The sequence below is a fragment of the Haliotis cracherodii genome, unplaced genomic scaffold (assembly GCF_022045235.1).
Source record: "Haliotis cracherodii isolate W230 unplaced genomic scaffold, xgHalCrac1.p SCAF_13, whole genome shotgun sequence".
Lineage (NCBI taxonomy): Eukaryota > Metazoa > Mollusca > Gastropoda > Lepetellida > Haliotidae > Haliotis > Haliotis cracherodii.
Genome location: NW_027266268.1, coordinates 28,341,639 through 28,363,207, shown reverse-complemented (window position 1 = coordinate 28,363,207; position 21,569 = coordinate 28,341,639). Strand labels below are relative to the sequence as shown.

At 38.5% G+C, this 21,569-nt stretch overlaps 1 protein-coding gene across 1 annotated transcript; it reads right to left on the bottom strand.

Annotated features, from left to right (window-relative positions):
• Positions 1–6,417: 6,417 nt before the first annotated feature.
• On the bottom strand, positions 6,418–20,687 carry LOC139458590 (probable glutamate receptor). The gene is made up of 10 exons (XM_071240018.1): positions 20,621–20,687; positions 18,132–18,313; positions 17,814–17,966; positions 15,581–15,742; positions 14,817–14,917; positions 13,466–13,553; positions 10,697–11,084; positions 8,111–8,328; positions 6,801–7,073; positions 6,418–6,444 (listed from the first exon to the last, which is right to left on the bottom strand). Exons 1-10 carry the CDS (start codon positions 20,685–20,687, stop codon positions 6,418–6,420), a joined length of 1,659 nt encoding a protein of 552 aa, XP_071096119.1.
• Between the last annotated feature and the right edge of the window lie 882 nt (positions 20,688–21,569).

Sequence of the window (21,569 nt, the reverse complement as noted above, 5' to 3'; positions counted from 1 at the left end):
CAGTCTTTCAATTGGTTATAGGTTAGCCGTGATTCGTATGTGTTGCTTAATGCAAAACTCAGTAATATTCCACCTATATGGCCAGTAAATGACCGTAACAGTTTCACCAATAAGAGAAGCATCGTCCAACGACAGTGAGGTACGACGACAGGCAAGACACCACGCAACAACAGAACCATTTGGTAGGGATTTATGTAAATCGGGATCCCCACAAGTACCTGATATGTGGTCATTAACGTTATAATCATTTACACAACGTGAATACATTTAAGAAAAGAAATTCACATTGCGGTGAAACCGTGCCAGTTAAAATCTTGTGTAAACTCCTTCGTTTCAACACGATTTCAATTTTCACCGTTCAAAGCGTTCATACTCCAGTAAACCACCATAATGTGAAATTCATTTCTCATAAATTCGTATTTTGCAGTTGAGGGTATGCCAAATGTACTGTGATGCACATTTTAGACGATTTACGTTAGCCGTTACACTTGAATGCAGTGATCTACAAGCGGATATTTTTTTCACACCTACGCAGAACAAAGTAGTTCCAATTCCATAATGTATTTTGAATTTTATTTGACTTCAAAGTGAGAGTAGAAGACGAGAGACATATTTGTCCCGGTTGAATCCAGGGGATAATGCGAATATTTAAACAAGTGTTTAATGAAATCTTGAGTGAAATAGGCACCGAAATTGCAGATCCTCACGAGCGTGGTAAGCATGGGAGAGAATAGAGAATTGTTCCACTAGGGGATTCCCCATGAATAGTAGTTCAAAAATCGTGTAAACGTCAAAGACGAAGTTTATACTTTGTAAACATCACTTTTTAAAGTTTGTCCAAAAATAAACAAGTCATGTGCATTTATCAGTAACTAATCCAATCAAGTCATCTTAGACTCCAAAATAAGAATTTATCCATGAAACCACCCCTGAATACATACAATTGCTTGGTGGTGTTATGTATGTATGTATGTATGTATGTATGTATGTATGTATGTATGTATGTATGTATGTATGTATGTATGTATGTATGCATGTATGTATGTATGTATAAAATGAACATTGAGATTGGAAGCAGAGAAAGAAAAAGAAAAGAGAATTGAAGGTGAGAACGAGAGATAATTTCGCTTTAGAGAAAACTGAGACTGAAATTTGAGAATTGAAGCTTATAGGGAAATTAGGCTAAGTTATGGCCCTTGTTCCGTGCTTTTCAAGTTAGTTCATACTGCGAGAAGTGGAGACAAGTTTTCTCTGAAACTCCTGAAGTTACATGAATGAAAGTGTGCATGCTTATCTTAGAGATACTTATCAAGACTGAGTTCGACAACTGGTTGCGTCAATTATTTCTTTACAGAATTACGGCCCTTGATACATGTTATTTTACTTTGCGTGCATTATTTACATATTTCATCATTTATGTCTATTGACAAAAAAGCGACCCACGTGCCTATCTCTTAAGGCTTTATAGGACTTATTTATAGTTGATATTCACTACTATATGCACACAAAAAATTCTAAAGTTCCCCGCGGCGCGGAATAGTGTTGGCGCTGGTTTCTTGTTATATTTAGATGTTTGTAAACTTCCGGAATAGCATGGATGGATGTCAAGCGTCATAGAAAAGTATGGAATATTCTGTGACGCTCAAATGACACTGGACTGGTTCTGGCACTGTGTGGAAAGTGTTGGACGCCAGTTAGACTATATAAGTGGAGCGAACGCGTGCCTGTCTTACTCACATTTCATCTGACATAGTCATCAAGACCAGCATTCTTTTGAATATATATCACATATCACTCCCGATTCCCAGCATAGGCCAATCGCGGAAGCTTGACCACTGTTGCCAATAGACGAATATTATTATCACTGAACTTTTTGCTATCATCACTGCTATCATGTTTTGTGTTTCAGACTACCATTAAATATTGTACCACTCTATTGTATGCTGCCAGTGCCATTGATGTCCAATAATTTGTATTGATTCGTTAATCTAGTTAGCTGTGTCATACACTTGTTGTTTGTTGGTTTTATTCTAAGTTCTTTTATGTACATGCTAGTATTTCTTGGTGAACGTATTGTTTCAATTTGGGAATTGACACGTAACAGTGCATACATCCACGTATGAATGTAGTGATAACACAACACTTGAATCTAAAATAATTATGACGCTGATAATTATCAAACATTGTTCTCTTTGACAGTCATTTCATATAGATTTTACAAATAGCTCGTGAGCAATTTGAAAAGTAATTTCATAGTCCGAAATAGAAGAGTATCACATTATGCTATTTAGAAACTATATATATATATATATATATATATATATATATATATATATATATATATATATATATATATATGTCAACAAAACATCATCATGTCAGTGATTAAGAAAGATGTAGTTTTTTTTGCAGATACTAGTAGCTACCGTTTTAGCTACCGTACAACAAATCAGCTGTTACTGTAATTTGAAAACTTTGATGGGCCAATATACACATTCACGACAGTATATAGTTTTACGGTACTTTTAGGAATGGATCCGCTGACCAAGGCTATCTATCTTATTTTTATCCCCTTTATGCGGAGCGCCATCCTCTTCTTAATGATAAGGGTATCAATTATTCTAATGTGAGTGAGTGAGTGGGTGAGTATGGTTTTACGCCGCTTTTAGCAATATTCCAGCAATATCACGGCAGGTGGACACCAGAAATGGGCTTCACACATTGTACCCATGTCGGGAATCGAACCCGGGTCTTCAGCGTGACGAGCGAACGCTTTAACCACTAGGCTACCCGACCGCCCCAATTAATCTATGTATCAGGAAAAGCAAATATTTAATGTGTTTCGAAAGCGTGGTCGCTTCTATCGTCATCGTCTGTGTTATTTGCGCTGATGAATATTTTGAATTGCTTCAAAGTTTTCAATCATCTCTCCCAAGTACTTTCATATCTTTGTCAAACACTGTTTTAAACTGAAACACTTACCGATGCAGAGCTAATTTAAACGACCCCGCCACTCCCCTCCCCAGCCCCGCTGAGCCTTTCATGTTGCGGCGATGTGCAGTGTTACTTGATACTGTGTAGGCTGACTCGTCTGTATGCCTCTGTTACTGCAAGAGCGAAATGCGGCAGCAACAATTTCTGTGGTTATCTGTCATTTTGTGTCTGTCAGGGATACAGTCTCAAATCTTTTCATTATCTGATCTATCAAGGCGTCTACTCTCGTAGTCAGCCATTCGAAATGAGAACGGCGGTCTGATTGGATATCGTGTTTTCATCCCAGTTGTCTTCGTTATTGCAAATCCTTTTTCAGTGGTCCTACTAAATACTTTGAAACGCCAAGGCCAGAGAATAACCAGTCTCGATTATCTGCCAAAACATATTCCACTGGGCCTAAAAGGCGACGTGGTGCAGAAAGATATATGACTTGATCACGCAAAATCATTGATGACACCAGGTACCAAAGGTAAGCATGCCCTGCTCTACCGACAGCACTCACCACTTAAACGAGTCTCATAAGAAATGGTAAGCGCTTGTTGCCTTAATACTGCTGCATGTATTTCTGAATGCACGATGTTTGTTTATTCGTATTGTGCTGTGTACGTTGTATATTTGCATTGTTAAAGCAACAACAAACGATACAATTAAACTGAACAGCAAATGATGTATTGGGATTTTTCTATTTGGATATACTTAGTACTTTTTTAGGAACATACTGTTTTGCGAAGTTTTAGATAATGTTAATGTTATTATATTCATCTTCTATACTTGAAGATTTACAAACCAGACAAATTATCTAGTTTCTTTGTACTGTGACGAATTTGTATTTTTAAGGAATGTGACCAACATCTTAATTGTGGAAAAGCAACTCTAAATTGGGACATTTAGGTTTTGCTCAATTTTAAAAGATTGTCGAAACAAAAAACATAAATACAGTTTACAACTTTCGTAAAAGTTGGCATGCCAGTCCTGTTTATAACAAGACTACAATATTAAGTTGAATTCTGAAAACGAGATAATGCTATTGCCAATTTGGTATAGCTGCCGTATATAATTAAATGCAGGAGACAGTAAAATAGGTTTAATTTCAGATACCCAGTTTATGTTGCCTTTTTAGGGTTTTTTGTAATGACACATTATAACACTTTTGCATCTGTGTATAATCGGGGATTTTCAAGCCCTTTCGTTTAAAAATGGTTACGTCGCTCATACCCCTGTAATAATATGATTTGGGGTTTCCCGATTTTACATTACAAGCTTTGTACAAATCTCATCAACACAACATATTTCAGAATCAAACAAGAAGAATAAGATTGGGGTAATTATAGTTTCAATAATCTTTATGAATACTTAGTATGGAACTGACTCCGACATATATAAAGATTTTACGATACTAAGTAATACCTTGCCTCTCTACAGACAGGCATTCATCAAATGCTTAGACCATGATGAGACAAATAACTTATATTCATTACAACATAGCTAAATATGACAAGAAATCAAATGATAAAAAAATGAAATAGGTAAGCAACTGTTAAGTTGGGTTTCCTGGGGATTGCTGAAATCCAAGAAAACATCCAGATAAACCCAGTCGTAGATTGAGTTTGACTTGTGAAACAAAATTGTTTGATTATTTGGTGTTTATAACAGAAGTCGCCAATGTTCCATGCACCCGGGGAATAATCGAGCCTAGACCAATAAAACATCTCCAACGTCGTCAGGATACGATGCCACTGAATTAACCAGTCACCAATCAAGGATACCAGGATGGCAAGGAATCCTGGGGAGACTAGAGGGCACTGGTATAATGTGAAACCACTGCTGATCATAAACAGTGTTAATCTACCTTATTAACTCTGACCAGTGAGTGTGTCATTTAAAAGGGTTCAATTTAAGCAGGCTGGTGAAATATTGCACTTTAACTTCGACAGATTTAATGTTTTATAATATGCCAAACAATCTCTGCCATTAGTATCAGTGTACTGCAGCCTAGTCCAATTCCCACAGCAAAGAAGATACTCTGAATCTTGATCAGCGACACAGCTTTGGGGATCTCCTCTACTTGACATTTCTCTTCTGGGATCGACTGAAGCCATTCTTGAAAGGCATGCTGCAGGACGCCACTGTCGTGAAGACGGTACATGCTGGTCGTGACAAAATAATCCAAAAATTATCCCAACAGATTATTAGTAGTACAAAACAATTAAAATATGATTTGTTTCTCCAAAGGTTGACTATGAACCATGAAAGGTCTTGTTTACCATGATTCATGCAGGGTGATACTTATTACATTTTGAAGTGATTTAGTTAGTGAGTGAGTTAAAATTTTAAGTCACATCGGCAATATTTGAGACTATCAAGGGTTATATATAATCAATACTATGAAACTTATATAAACACATGTCAATGACAGACAGTAAATTAACTAGACTTATCACAGAAAAAGATATAAAACCAGTATGGAATCATCAAAAGGATATCACTATAAATAACATGATAAAAACTGGCTATAGATGGCCAGCCACAACCGGTAGATCAACATACTGGGGATCATGGGGACTTACGGTACCTTTGCTACCTACATGGACCCCAGCAGGATTTACACATCCCTTCATGTGTTAGCGATCATTGGCAAAGTTAGCCTAACATTAAAATAACACATATTCTACGATTAGAAGCGTAGTAGATCGCTTACGTACCCTCTCAAGGGACAATAATTTTACAGTACTTTAACCCCCTTCGAGGATACAGCCACTAACAATCTCAGTTGCTAATTTAATCTACCAATCAAAAAACATTTATATTTTACAAGACACACCAATCAAAAGTTTTCAAACAACTCTATTTACTTAAAACAAACACTAATTAAACGAGAAGATCCTCAATAGATGAAGCTTTGCAATATTGATCACTTGTGATGGTAAAAGCAGGAAATGCTTGACTGTGATTCTCTCATCCCAAGGGACACAAAAAGTAGGATCCCCATCTTTCAACAAATATCCATGTGAATATTTGCTATGGCCAATACGACATCGTCGCATTATGACCTCATCAAATCTGGATTGATATCCAAAGTAGGTGTAACCAATAGTTGGTTTTATTTCATGTAACTTATTCATACATCCTTGGGTGTCCCACTTCTTTTGCATGAGATCTCGGATATAGGATCTAATCACTGGCTTGTAATCAGTGTATGGGAGCAAATGTGGCGTCACGGACATTTTGAATATATATGGGACAACATGGGATAAAATCAATCATTTCATGGTTGAAACAAAATGGCTTTATATCACGGAGTTGTTTCTCTGAGAAACAAAGAGTTAAGACTGGTAATATTCGAGCATAAAAGGGACCAAATTTAAAATTGCTCACAATAACAAACGAGATATCATATAACTATAACCCGTATCAGATTTCAAATCAGATCCGCACATCTTTTTCATATATCTGCACAATAAAACAAGCAAATATAAGTCATTGTTAGTGCAATAAAATAACGTAAAAGTCAACATGCATATTACTCTCAAATAAAACATGAAACGCAATACCTAACTTTCTTTCATCCTTGCATGATCGAAATACAGTAAACTACGGTTATAGCGAACACGCTTATAACGAACTGACGGATATAACAAACTTACTTTTTTGGTCCCGACTAGTTCCTGTAGTTATGCTGTATATATGCGTATAACGAACTACGGTTATAACGAACTAAAATTAGTAGTCCCTTTGAGTTCGTTATAACCGTACTTTACTGTAACTGAACATATTTGCCCATTTGTTTTCATTAAATATTCATGTACATTTACATACGTTTCTTGCAGATCGTGTTTGAAAGGTGACGACTTTGGTAGATGGAAGGCAGTATAGAGGCTGCCAAGTCTTGAGTCAATCAACTCTAACTGACACTTAGCATTAGCCAAGGGGAGAATTAACATTCCTGTGATGAAAGCGTATTTCCCCTCTTGGACCCTTTTCAAGTGTTTTGTCGTGTTGGTACTGAGAAGGGCAGGGTCTTTGATGGACAGGTCATGGATTCTTTGTTTGATTGACACCACATGTGGTTCATTGGAATTCTGAAATATAGCGATATAGCTATAAGATAGTGATATAGCAATGTTGTTGGTTTTTTTTTTTGTTTAACGCCGCAGTCAGCAATATTTAAGCTATATGACGGCGGTCTGTAAATAATCGAGTCTGGACCAGACAACCCAGTGATTGACATCATGCGCATCGATCCACGCAATTGGGATACGATGGCATGCATCATCCACGTCAGCAAGCCTGACTACCAGATCCCGCTAGTCGCCTCTTACGACAAGCATAGTCGCCTTTTCCGGCAAGCATGGGTTGCTGAAGACCGATTCTACCCAGGATCTTTGATATAGCAATGAAACCATTTGGTTAGTTAGCACTAAGACTACTGGGCGGTCACTGACGACAATTGGCAATTAGCATGCAAGGACATTTCACACTACTTATGTTTCCATGATCGACAGTTTCGTGTGCAGTAGTTTTGTGCCTTAGAGGTGGTGAGGTGAGCTAACGTTGCATTTAACGTCGCGTTCAAGAGTGTAGCACTGACATAGCGAATCACCAACCTACCGCCCTCCGCACAGATGTTCTATACACAAGACCTTGGAGGTAGGGAACTACAGAAGCCATTTAGGGCAATTTGTATTTTCAAGATATCAAGTTGAAATTTTAAGATATTCAGTTGAAATTTCAAGATACTAATTTGAAATTTCAATATGTTATGCTGAAATTTCAAGATGCTAAGTTGAAAGTTCTAGATACATACTGAGTTGAAATTTCAAGATAATAAGTTGAAACTTTAAGATTTTAACCCTAAATTTCAACTTATTATATTTAAATTTTAAGCTACTTTGTTGAAATTTTAAGATAGTAAGTTGAAATTTCAAGATATTAACTTGAAATTCAACTTGGTAACTTGAAATTTTAAAATAGCATCTTGAAATTTCAAGTTAGTATCTTGAAATTTAAATTAATTTTTTTTTTTAAAATGGCCTTCCGTAGGAAACATCAACCTAGGTCATCATTCCATGTAATTTGCTTGTACATTTCATTGTGGAGCACATGCTTTTCATATTACCTGAACAACATTTTCGGTGATGCTTGCTGATTCATATCCTATTGCATAATCCATCTTGGACGCTAGTTCAACAGTGGTAGAAAAGGGCGGTTTCTCTAATTTTACAGCAAATGTTGCCATCATGGTTCCACAGTAGACAGCAGACATTACAGTTGTAAATATCCACCAACCAGTAATCAAGATCCGTTCCGAGTCATGTGATGATCTAATGGTGGATCCTATATGCAAATTAAGTTGATACAAAATACCTGTTCTGTAATGTATGTTTTGTAGTTCGATTATTTCAATTTACGCTGAAGGAAGTGAGTGAGTGAGTGAGTTGGGTTTTACGCCGCTTTTAACAGTATCCCAGTTATATCGCGGCGTGTCAGCTTAATGTGGGAGGAAAGCCCGAAGTGATGCAGGTTTCAGACGTTTACCACTTCGGTGAAACCCACGAGCACGGGTATGGTGCTGACAAACCTAGAAACATATTCGGGGCGAACCGGGATTTGAACCCACAATCATAGGTTTCTGGCCCGTGCCCCAGGAAGTGGTTGATTGGTTGGTTGGTTTGTTGTTTAACGCCGCACTCAGCAATATTCCAGCTATATGACGGCGGTCTGTAAATAATCGAGTCTGGACCAGACAATCCAGTGATAGATATCATAAGCATCGATCCTCGCAATCCGGGATCGATGACATGCATCAACCAAATTAGCGAGCCTGACCACCCGATCCCGTTAGTCGCCTTTTACAACAAGCATAGTCGCCTTTTAAGGCAAGCATGGGTTGCTGAAGATCTATTCCAACCCGGATCTTCACGGGTCGCCCCTGGAAGTGAGTGAGATATGGTCTCAATACTAACTTGGACAGATAATAAGTGCGTACCTGATTAAAGTAGGCTGAAAATCTAAAAAGTTGGTTGGTTTGTTGTTTAACGCCGCACTCAGCAGTATTCCAGCTATATGACGGCGGTCTGTAAATAATCGAGTCTGGACCAGACAATCCAGTGATTGATATCATGAGCATCGATCCTCGCAATGTGGTATCGATGACATGCATCAACCAAATCAGCGAGCCTGACCACCCGATCCCGTTAGTCGCCTTTTACGACAAGCAAAGTCGCGTTTTACGGCAAGCATGGGTTGCTGAAGATCTATTCTACCCCGGATCTTCACAGGTCGTCCCAGGAAGTGTGTGAGATATGGTCTCAATACTAACTTGGACAGATAAAAAGTGCGTACCAGATTAAAGTAGGCTGAAAACCTAAAAAGTTGGTTGGTTTGCTGTTTAACGCCGCACTCAGCAATATTCCAGCTACATGACGGCGGTCTGTAAATAATCGAGTCTGGACCAGAGAATCCAGTTATTAATATCATGAGCATCGATCTACGCAATTGGGATCGATGACATGCATCAACCAAATCAGTGAGCCTGACCACCCGATCCCGTTAGTCGCCTCTTACGACAAGCATAGTCGCATTTTAAGGCAAGCATGGGTTGCTGAAGACCTATACAACCCCGGACCTGAAAAGATGCAGGATATAAGTTGTTGATATTGTTATAAGGTTAAAAATGCATCTCAGAAACTAATGATAATAAATAGAACCATTATACCTGCAATGAGGAGTTGCATTCGATATAGTTCGTGACAGAACTTGTAGTTGGAAAGGAATCAATAGAGAAAAGACATTTCACATTTATCACAAGTGTATTCTGGACATTTCACATTTATCATTGGATTGGTCTCTGACAATCGTCCATGAGTTAATGAAACAAATGGGGAATTACAAGGTATAATCCATTTGGAGATTCGGAGCGAGTCACAAAATCAATAGAGAGATGAGCAATCTGGCACGTAGGCTTTTGGTATTTTTCCGATGGCGACACACATGAGTTCATGGTCAGATCTCAACTTGTAACGAATCAAATGGAGGTATGCGACATGTGACAAGGACAGGCCAGGCTCGAACACTATAAAATGATACCCTCAACATTAGGAGAGGGGAGCGCGGTTTGCAATCGATCGAGTCGAATCCCGATCGTTCTAAGTTTCCCCCAGTTAGGGACGAGTCTGGCCAGTCTGATCCTGTTCTGTATTGATAGATGGGCTGAGAGTAAGTAAAACTATGTGAGTATAAACTGGTGTTGCGTTTCTTTATTATGTGAGTATGAATGCTGATAGAGACAACTTGGAGTGAGGGTCATTAGGCCAATCACTCCTTGACGGAGCCGAGCCGTGGTGGACAATGTCCTGGCTTAATTGACCACAAGGACCAGGAACGGCAATACATTTAGTAACTGTAGCAGGGTCGCACTGGACGCCCAAAAGCAGTTACGACAATACTCACGAGACATACATAAATAAAAAACATGCAGTGGAACCTGGCACAACTGCCATTTAACTTAAACAGTTATTTGTTAATATAACCTTACCCTGTATACATATATGATCTGAGATTATTTTTTAAAAAACATAATAAAATAAAAATATAATTATAATTAAATAATTGAAACTTTCTTTTTACTGAGGTTGTTTGATATAAGTTAAATAGAAACATAACATGGTAACATTCAGATCACATGAGATTTTACTTATATTACCTTGCTTTAAAGTTGTTCCGTAAACTTCAAACCCAGTTGACGTAATAGTCTGATTGGCACAGAAGCTTGGTGCACCCTTTTCATCAATTGGCGTATTTCCACCAAAATTATTCTCCTTGGAACTCACATGATTTTTTAGATTATCTTTCTTATGGATAATTCGTATAGATGACAGGACAGCAACAAATATAATCAATGCCCCACCAAATATTAAGAATACGCCAGGTTGGAAAGGCCGGAGAAACACCAGTAGATGATTCTCCTCGATATCGTTCTCTTTTCGGTACAGGATCATGCGTTTGTTTTCACCAATAGGAGGCAGGATGAAATCAGACACTGTCGTACGATCGTTGTGAATAGTCAGCCAGTCCGATGCCAGGTCGGCCTCCTGCAACAGGCAGATATGATCGTACCATCCCAGATTTCTTGAAGCACATGGTATAGAAGGTGTTGTTTAATGAGAAAATGACCAATGAAGTAATGTCATTTTGTGTGAGGAATGTTTAGACACATTGTAGTTAATATGAAAAGGGGCCCGTCTTCAGCAACCCATGCTTGCCGTAAAAGTCGACTATGCTTGTCGTAAGAGGCGACTAACGGGATCGGGTGGTCAGGCTGACTTGGTTGATGCATGACATCGTATCCCAATTGCGTGGATCGATGCTCATGTTGTCAATCACTGAATTGTCTGGTCCAGCCTCGATTTGTTACAGACCGCCGTCATGTAGCTGGAATATTGCTGAGTGCAGCGTTAACCATAAACAAACAAACTAATACGAAAAGGAACAATGGCGCGATGCCAATTTGTGCAGATCAGTGAAACCACCTCATTTGCTTTATGTTTAGATCTAAGGATAGATATTCAGTGTCAACAACTCTCAAGAGACTAAATTTAACTTAGCTTTAACTTAATATTCAGGTATATCGATGAGCTGATATCGTTCAACGACTATCAAATAGCCAATTCCGTTCCACCGATGTACCCGCCTGAGCTAGAAATAAAGGAGACCAGTGGGACCACCTCATCTGTTTCATGTTTAGATCGATGCATAAAGATCCAGAGTGACAATACACTCTTCACAAGACATAAGGGATGATTTCAACTTTCCAATTATCAGCTTTCCATTTGTGTCGAGCGATATACCTGCAGCAACTGCGCTAGGTGTCATTTGACTGCTTTTGAGGTACAATTGAGCATACCCATTTTGCCAATAGTTCAAAGGGCGTCAAACAGTTACAACATCCAAGGCCCGATTAAAGATTTCAACAAGCTTTTAAGGTACTGTTAGATGACATTTCCATTTTTTCGCATCAGTGATAAAAATTATGTCAAATATAATTCCCTATTTTGATTCCTTTTACGTGTTCTCGTGTTTTCTTACGCTTAGCAGTTGACTTGCCCTTCCGTGTGTTTGTGACGCGTTTTGAAACGCTATGTTTTGCTAAATGTGATAAATACACATTACGCCCTATTAATATATGTGAGGAACACCAGAACATTCCCTTTCTTGCTGTAATAGGGCGTCCTGCATTTTATGGAAATGTCTTCTGCGAACTCAGATGTGTTATTTGAAAGGGTACTGTTGGAGGTACTGGTACGCTTTCCATATAGCAGGGCCCAAGGGTTTGACTAATTAATCAGTTAATATTGTTTATGTTTGTCTCTTGCCTGATACGAAGTTCAGAAATCAGTATTTCTTGGCAATTATGTATGCTTCAACTAGATTCCCAAAACCCGTTACATTGATGAAAATTTATATGCCAGCACCATTTTTGGGCATGGTAGGCTTACCCTAAGTAGTTCAGACTGATCAAGGGTCAAGTTCCATGTAAAATTAGCGTTTATCATCCTGAGTCACAAGGTTCATTGGAAAAATGTCATCAGTCAAAATATGATAAGGATTTACTGATTTTAAATTTGGAGTGGGGTGAGGGCATTCAGTTGTTAGTGTTTTATAAGAATGTCAGTGACACTACACTGTCATTTGAGTATGATAGAGGAATATTGTGCACGTCCTGAACATATGCCACCAAAGGTATTGCTACTCCTATTGATTCTGTATCAAAGGAGCGCAATTCTGAATTTACCAGTGACAAAGCGAAGGTAGATCATTCGGGTGAAAAGGCCTGCAAAAGGCTAAAGCTTTCTGAGGTGTTAAACAATCCTCTTGTGAAAGTAGCTTATCTTCAATGCTCCAGAAAAACAAGCGGTTGTCAAACTAAACTCACGAGATTGTCCATTTGTGTCCAGATGTGCCTGGTCGTACCGACCAGGTAGTCATGAAATAAATGTACAAGAGCAACACGAGGGACAATTCGGAGCGCGTTTTTGCCAATCTACTTGTCAAGTGTAACGTGTATTAGTCTACTTGTCATGTGCAGATTTCATACCCAATTGAAACACCTGTCCTGTCAGCATACAACACTATTCTGGTTTCAAAGGTAGCTTCGAGAGCAATATGTTACATTCACATTAGAAGTGACAAAACACTTAATGTGATCATAAGAACTATTTGCTGAGAGCAGAGAGAACAACTGAAATACCATAAGCATGCCAACACGTCTCTCGTCACAAACACATGCAAAGGCAAGTCAAGTGTTCATCTGAACAAACGATCACAGTTGCATGGTTGTCTTGATCCTTTATCACTGCCCCATAACAACATTTCATCAATGGTTTGTCCACATGTGATGTTCATTGGAAAAATGTAAGTGGATAACTGGTTTGTAATCATATGGTTATAATGGGCATTGACTGTGAAATCTTACCCTTCTCTGCAGCATCCCAATCACTCCTGTCCAAGATCCGTTAATGTTCTTACCCCACTGATCTTCTCTTGGTGGTATAAGCCTATAACTTTTGAAAGAAATAATATTATGAGAACGAGGGTAAATCGAAACATGCGTGGCCTCACAGATATTGTTTTGTGTCATGTGCGTTTTGAACATGTAAATTAAGTGAGTGAATATGGTTTTACGCCGCCTTTACCAATATTCCAGCAATATCACGGCAGAGGGCACCAGAAATGGGCTTCAAACATTGTATCCATGTCGGGAATCGAACCCGGGTCTTCGGCGTGACGAGCGAACGCTTTAACCACTAGGCTACCCGACCGCCCCTGTTCATTATGAATATCTTCACCAACTTACAAGCTGATCTTTTTCGAGAGGTCAACGAGAAACTGTGAAAATGACGAAAACTAAGATACGACTGATATTATTAATTTAGTACCTGCCTAAAATGGCATTTCACGAAAGGAAATACATAAAGGATCAATTTGTTCATATTTAAAAAAAAGCAAATGTAGCACAGATGACCCTTGGCCAGGTAAAATAAAGGTGTCAACTATGATACTGAAGATTCGGGGTAGAATAGGTCTTCAGCAACCCATCCTTGCCGGGATGGGGTGGTCAGGCTCGCTGACTTGGTTGATGCATGTCATCGATCCCAGTTGCGTGGATCGATGCTATGATGTCAATCACTGGATTGTCTGGTCCTGACTCTATTATGTACAGACCGCCTTCATGTACCTGTAATATTGCTGAATGCGGCGTACACCCCCCCCCCCCCCCCCCCCCCCCCCCCCCCCCACCCCCCACCAAAAAAAAACACAAAAAAAACACACAAAAAACAACAACAACAACAACAACAAAAAACACGTGTTGTGTCATATTATGTTTGGATCAACTATTGATGTCTTTCCTAATTTGGCGTTTGTTATTGTGGTGTACAAAGCTCAAAGATCAAATATTTTGACATAATTGTTTTCTTAGATTGCAAAATGTCAGGGAAATCCTTTTACTTTTTGGGAATCTTACATGGTATTAAAACACTTGTCTCAAATACTTTCTGTGAATATTAAGAAAGTCCTATATTGTTTGTATTAAGGATCATGGTTAATCTTTCATACAGGGATTAGGTGATGCAATCGTTCGACCTAGCACAATATCAGTGCTGACCTTTGTAATTTGGGCCATATTTGAGTAACTAACAAATTTGATATGTTGTCAACAATAGAGAAGTTACAGGTGTTCATATTGTCAACATGTTATATCTGATATATGTAAAGCTGTAACAAATGTTTGGATACAAATTCCAAGGGAATAGATATGAACTCACCTGAAATTCAAATGTTGGGCCATCATGTTCAATATTCGAAAAGGATATCCAAGCACTCTCCTCTCATTCACTATCTCGTAGCCATAGTCAAGGCTTGTGTCCTGACGGTACAGAAAATGACCAAAATATGTAATATAGCATCAACAATTAATCCACTCTGTTGTATGTGATAAACAAATCCTGGATATTCCACCTTGCTGACAAATAATGCGCGCACCTGTTCCACCGGTCCCACTACGTTATTTTAGGATGAAACGTAGGACAGGTAAGAGTGGGCTGCTTTCATAGACTATGATGATGAACCATTGCATAAGTAAAGCGGCATTTTGTTGAACTCAAACTACTTATACCAACAACACAGTTTTACATTTTGAATATGTCGTTGCACATATGATTGAAAGTGGTACCACTTTCATTGATTTTGATTTTTAACGCTTGATCATCCATTTCTTATTATGCATCAAACTAAAAACATTTTGAAAACAAATATTTATAGAAACTTAATATAATCAGTTGCACTCATCATTTGATTCTTAGAGACAGGATATATTTCTGGCACTTCTTTAATACACTTTTGTTATTTGAAAGGAGAAGCAAAACAATTAATGTTCTCACAAAACATTATTACTGGACATCAAGCAGGTCACGCAAAAACAAACCTGAACCTGAAGACAATTGTACTACGAATTGTATTCAAACACATCCTAGCCATCCCTCCCCAATATCAAATGGTCGGCCCCTAAGGGAATATGGGTATGAGTTACCTTCATGACGACAGTGAGCTGCTTGCCATTGTAACCAAGCTTCACATTTGGGAACACCTCTGTTCGATTCGCGACTGGTCGATTGGAGAGTTCAACGTCTGTGAAAGCACGTCCATTTTGGTGAAACATCAGTGTCCACATCCTTGGCTTTGTGGCATGACCCTGTTGACAGTAAGACAGGCATGTGTGTAACACCATCTAGTAAAGGTTACTATATGGAAAATGAATTACAATCAATTAATGTACACGTAGGGGATCTGGCTCATTGCTATGTTTTACTGCCTTTTGCAGTGAGGCAGTCCCTTCTGACTTTCCAGTATTATCGGCCTCCGTTTAGTGGATAGGGCGTCTGCCTGGAGATCGAAAGATCGGTGGTTCGATCCTCATACTAAATGGACGTCAAAATATGGTACTTATTGCTTCCCTGTCTGGAGCCCGGGATAAAGCAAAGTTTGTTCTGTTCAGAGTCAAAGTGGTGTGTTTAATTGGATTATTCATGTTATAATGTGGCATGGTAACTCAGTGGCCTAACATGACATAAGTCCATAATATTGCATACAGCCTCCCATACAGGTGAATACAGAAATACAGAAATTACCAACTGGAGCATTAGATGAACATTGTTTAAATTGATAAATAGTAACTACCTGTCAATTAAAATAAAACATACATTTATACAAACATAAAACACACACACACACACAGAGAGAGAGAGAGAGAGAGAGAGAGAGAGAGAGAGAGAGAGAGAGAGAGAGAGAGAGAGAGAGAGAGAGAGAGAGAGAGAGAGAGAGAGAGAGAATGAGCGTACACGTTTGAGGTGTTAGTCCGCTTGGCCAGTCGTGCATGTGCAAGCTGTTGCAGCAAAAGACAATGTCTCAGCACGGATGCAAATCTGTAATTTTTAGAGCTATGGGACGTCTTATACATTACAAGTCCTGTACATGTTCCATGTCCTGTTGGTACACCCTGACCCTCCCATCAGTTCGATGTGACATCAAATTTGATTCGTTGCTTCACTAAACATTTCTCTTTTGTTGATTATGCAATAATCTCCATGTTTGACGCCAATGCCAACATCAAGAAATCGTACTGTGTGACCCATTGGATATCATGTCTACAGTCAACATTGATTATTGGCATGACTTTGCATTTGAACAGTTGTTAAGAAAGTCTACATTACATGTTAATTGTGCCTAAGTCACCATGCTATTATTTTTGGCAGTGTATTTTGTAACTTTATATCGTAGTAAGTGGCATTTGGGTTGAAACTCGCAAACAATACATCTCGTTACCTACCTCAACCGAAAGTGTTAGTTAAAATGGTCTCCCTTAGTAAGTTGTTGACGCTGGGACAAACGACAACAGTCTGGAAGTTTCGAGAAGTTTCTCGAATACTGACTATACCTATAGAGGTGTAAGACGATGGTGATTATAGGCCTTCCTACTACAACTTGACAAGCTTTTTCTGTATTTGCTAAGTGCGGACAGAGTAACTGTCGGAAACCACTGACTTTCTTCCTGTTTCCAACACTGTTTGTTGGATTCAAGAACGGAGGACGAGCTCCTTTCAAGATATACCCCTGTTACAGAAGCTAGATTAGGGCTAGGTTGTAAAGGCCTTTTGCTGTGGCTATTTAATACTGCTTCCACAAATTTTAAACCATTGTTTTGCCTTTATGATTTTAAACCATGTCCTTTTGTATTTTCAATAGCATTTGAATGTTCATTGGTCTTGTGTGGTTATGTACTGATTTCACAATCTAGTTCTGTACGTACAAATTTCTGGGATAAACTTTGCGTTTTAGTTTGGGAATCATCACGTAACAGCAATCCTATGAACACAAACACCCTGTAACATAAATGTGGCCTTAAAGTTATGGTACAACAAATATATGATACAGCACTATAAAACATTAACTTAATGATAGGGAGGAGATATTCAGGCTTCAGTGATCCCATGGTAAAGTAAGCGACCCTTAGCCGAGTATATTTCATATCTAAGAAGGAGACATGGTTGTGACAATGCTTTCCTGTGCAGCCTGTATTTCATCGTACTGTAAAGGCACGCATATTTACCCAGGCCATCAATCACGTGTGAGTTTCAATGTTCCAATCCACTTCTATGCAGTATAGGTAATACGAATACCACAAGCACATATATACCCATATCAATTACCGCTCACATAGGGGTTTCATGATTTTTAAAAACTCCGTTGTTACCACAACAACCTACCTGCCCTGTAGGCAGTTCCAGCAACGCCACGTTCTCCACCTGAATATTGCTGTCCAGGAGTACAGGTAAGTCCTCTGATCTCCCGACAACCAGCACCCTTGACATGTGACACCAGTCGACCGAGGAGTTGGATCTTGTTCCACAGATTCCAGACTGGAGAGGAAGGTTGGTTCTCGTGATATATCTTATAATGTGAACTTTATACAAATAGTGACCAGTGTTTCATCTTCTGTTATTTTGCATTTATTAAGTTATAAGGCTCTTATGTTCTTTATTTATTTATTTATTTATTTATATATATACATTTTTTATACCAACCAATCGGCGTAACACTGAAACAGTGTTTGTGACGTCACAGAGGATCAGCACGTGCAGGTGGGGCTGGAGTACGTTCTCCACATCTCGCAAGATTCTCAGCAGGTATTCCCTTGTAGAGGAATCGATGTCAAAGTCCACATATAATATTCCTGATGCTTCCAAGGAAACGACGAAGGACGGATCTGAAGTAAATTATCCTCCTTTATCAGAGAAACTGTATGTTCAGAGTAACATTGTTGAATGAGTGAATATTATATAGTGTCGCAGTTAGTATTATTTGAGTTATTTCATGATGGCCTGATGACCATTCCTAGCGTAAAACCTGCCATATTAGGATGGCAAGAAAAGTACATGTAGGTATAATGGTAATTTCTTGATCATGCATGATCAGTCTCTATGTATTACAAAATAATAGTGCATATTGATCGCATAGTTTACATGCATCATCAGTCTTTATGTATGACAAAATAATAGTGCATATTGATCGTATAGTTTACATGCATCATCAGTCTCTATGTATGACAAAATAATAGTGCATATTGATCACATAGTTTACATGCCTTATCGGTCTCTATGTATGACAAATTAATAGCGCATAGTGATCACATAGTTTACATGCATCATCAGTCTCTATGTATGACAAATTAATAGTGCATATTGATCGTATAGTTTACATGCATCATCAGTCTCTATGTATGACAAAATAACAGTGCATATTGATCGTATAGTTTACATGCATCATCAGTCTCTATGTATGACAAAATAATAGTGCATATTGATCATATAATTTACATGCATCATCAGTCTCTATGTATGAAAATTGACCGAGAGCAGGTATTGTAGAATCACCTGTAAATAATGCCGACATTGTAATTAGATACAACGTACTAATGAGAATATGAGAATTATCATGAGAAGGCTGTTGTTTTTTTCTGAACTGTTACCATTTTCAAGTGTGATGTATTAACGAGACATTAAATGGGAAGTGAGAAAGAAACAAACTAAACTTTAATTCGTTAGAAAAATAGTGCCAATGAATTGGTGTACACGCGCATGAATTTGTATGATAAACTGTCAAAACGTTTTGAGAGATAAGGCCGGGTTCATTTAAGATCGTTGCAATATGTAAAAAAGATGAAATTTGTAATACTTTTGCAAAGGAAACATCCAACCAAAGGCCCTTTTATAATAGTATTGTAATGATATAATATAAAGTATGTTTCACATGATACAATATACTTTGTAAACAATTAGTTAATTCTTTAAAGGGACTGACGAAAACATGGGCGAAATATTTCAATAAAGCCAAAAATTAGTTGAATCAAAGACGTATTACGTCCGTGGTTGAATTAAGTTAAAATGAGTTGAATCATGTGTCATACTTATAATCTCTTAATGTATTTGCGAAACTAAAACTATTTAGCAAAGGAAAATATGCTCGCCCATGGGCCAAACCTTTTTCTCGCCCATGGGTAAAATATTTCAATATCGCTATAAAATCGTTGAATTAAGTTAAAATGAGTTAAATGTTGTGTCATGATACGTGAAGGAATGCATTAAAATATATTTGCGAAACGAACACAGAGGTTTTGTGTAATGGAAAATATTCTCGCCCATGGGCCAAACCCTTTTCTCGCCCATGGGCGAAATATTTCAATATCGCTATAAAATCGTTGAATTAAGTTAAGATGAGTTAAATTTTGTGTATGATACTTGATGGAATACAAGTTAAGTTTTTGCGAAACAAAAACATGAGTTTTGAGTAAAGGAAAATATTCTAGTCTCTATGTATGAAAAAGTAATAGTGCACATTGATCGCATAGTTTACATGGACGCAGTCGTATGCTTTGAGGGCCTGCAAAAGATTCGATTGGTCTTGAGGTCTTGCTGTGTCATGTTGGCCAATTGTTTAGCATAAATGTCTGTCAAAATAAGTCAACACGATGGATGCAAATGCAGCTCGTAGACACATGTTTATCCATTTACTCATATCCACGTGATCACCATCGATGAAAGACAGCAGTTGATGAGTCGCCCTCATAATGGTTATTCTAACTCATTTGTCTACTAGTGTATGTTCTGCATGATCAGTAATAAATCATGATAAGCATGAAGAAGTACAATTGCAGTACAATAACAATCCACGCACCTACACTCTATAGGGATGTGCGAGTAGCCTTTCCCTCAGAATAATTGTAGTTGTCGCACAAATCAAAGTTAGTTGACAAGAGATGACCCGTGACGTTTACAAGACACTCAATGCACGCGAAACCTGTGGAACTTCATTCTGCTTCGTCCCTATGCATTTTAATTTTAAATCTATCACACTAAACGAGAAGGAATTTTGTGATAAAGACTTTTGTCGGTTAGCCGGTTCTGATTTTCAGAACCATGGCATGAGGTCTTTGGACCACCACACAAAATATCCAGTTTTACCCTCATGCAACAAGTCACTAAATGGTGCTTAATGATCGCCTAAACTGACTCACCTAGCCCTTGTGTGTGTAGGACAAGAACCGCCTGCCAGTTAAGTGATAGCAGAAGTTGCAGCAACATTGCGTCGTGTTGTTAGAGACACTGGCGTAAAGGTCTGCGTATGAAAAGATTTGACATTCCGGACAGATGGCGCCCATAAAAATATTAACATAAAGCACCCTATCAGAATTACAAACACACTAACAGGGTATATTTGAATCTCACACATGCGTCACTTATTAATGAGACAAAACACAGAGCGAAAACAACATTGGCCACCCACCTTGAGTCTAAGTGGAGATCATCGATGTGTTTGCATTGCTCTATTGACCTGATGTACAATTGATGGAAATATTGTTTTCCTTTACGGAAAAACATCCGTTATATTTATTGAGGCACACACAGATCAATCAAACAAATACTACTCATAAGTGGTATAGGTTCTGTCCAGGTATAAGTGGTATAGGTTCTGTCCAGGTACCAGACCCGTGAAGATCCGGGGTTGAATAGGTGTTCAGCAACCCATGCTTGCCGTAAAAGGCGACTAACAGGATCGGGTGGTCAGCCTCGCTCATTTGGTTGATGCATGTCATCGATCCCAATTGCGTGGATCGATGCTCATGATATAAATCACTGGATTGTCTGGTCCAGACTCCATTATTTACAGACCGCCGTCATATAGCTGGAATATTGCTGAGTGCGGCGTTAAACAACAAACCAACCAACTTTTTAGATTTTCAGCCTACTTTAATCAGGTACGCACTTATTATCTGTCCAAGTTAGTATTGAGACCATATCTCACTCACTTCCAGGGGCGACCCGTGAAGATCCGGGTTGGAATAGATCTTCAGCAACCCATGCTTGCCTTAAAAGGCGACTATGCTTGTTGTAAAAGGCGACTAACGGGATCGGGTGGTCAGGCTCGCTAATTTGGTTGATGCATGTCATCAGTCGTCAGACCGC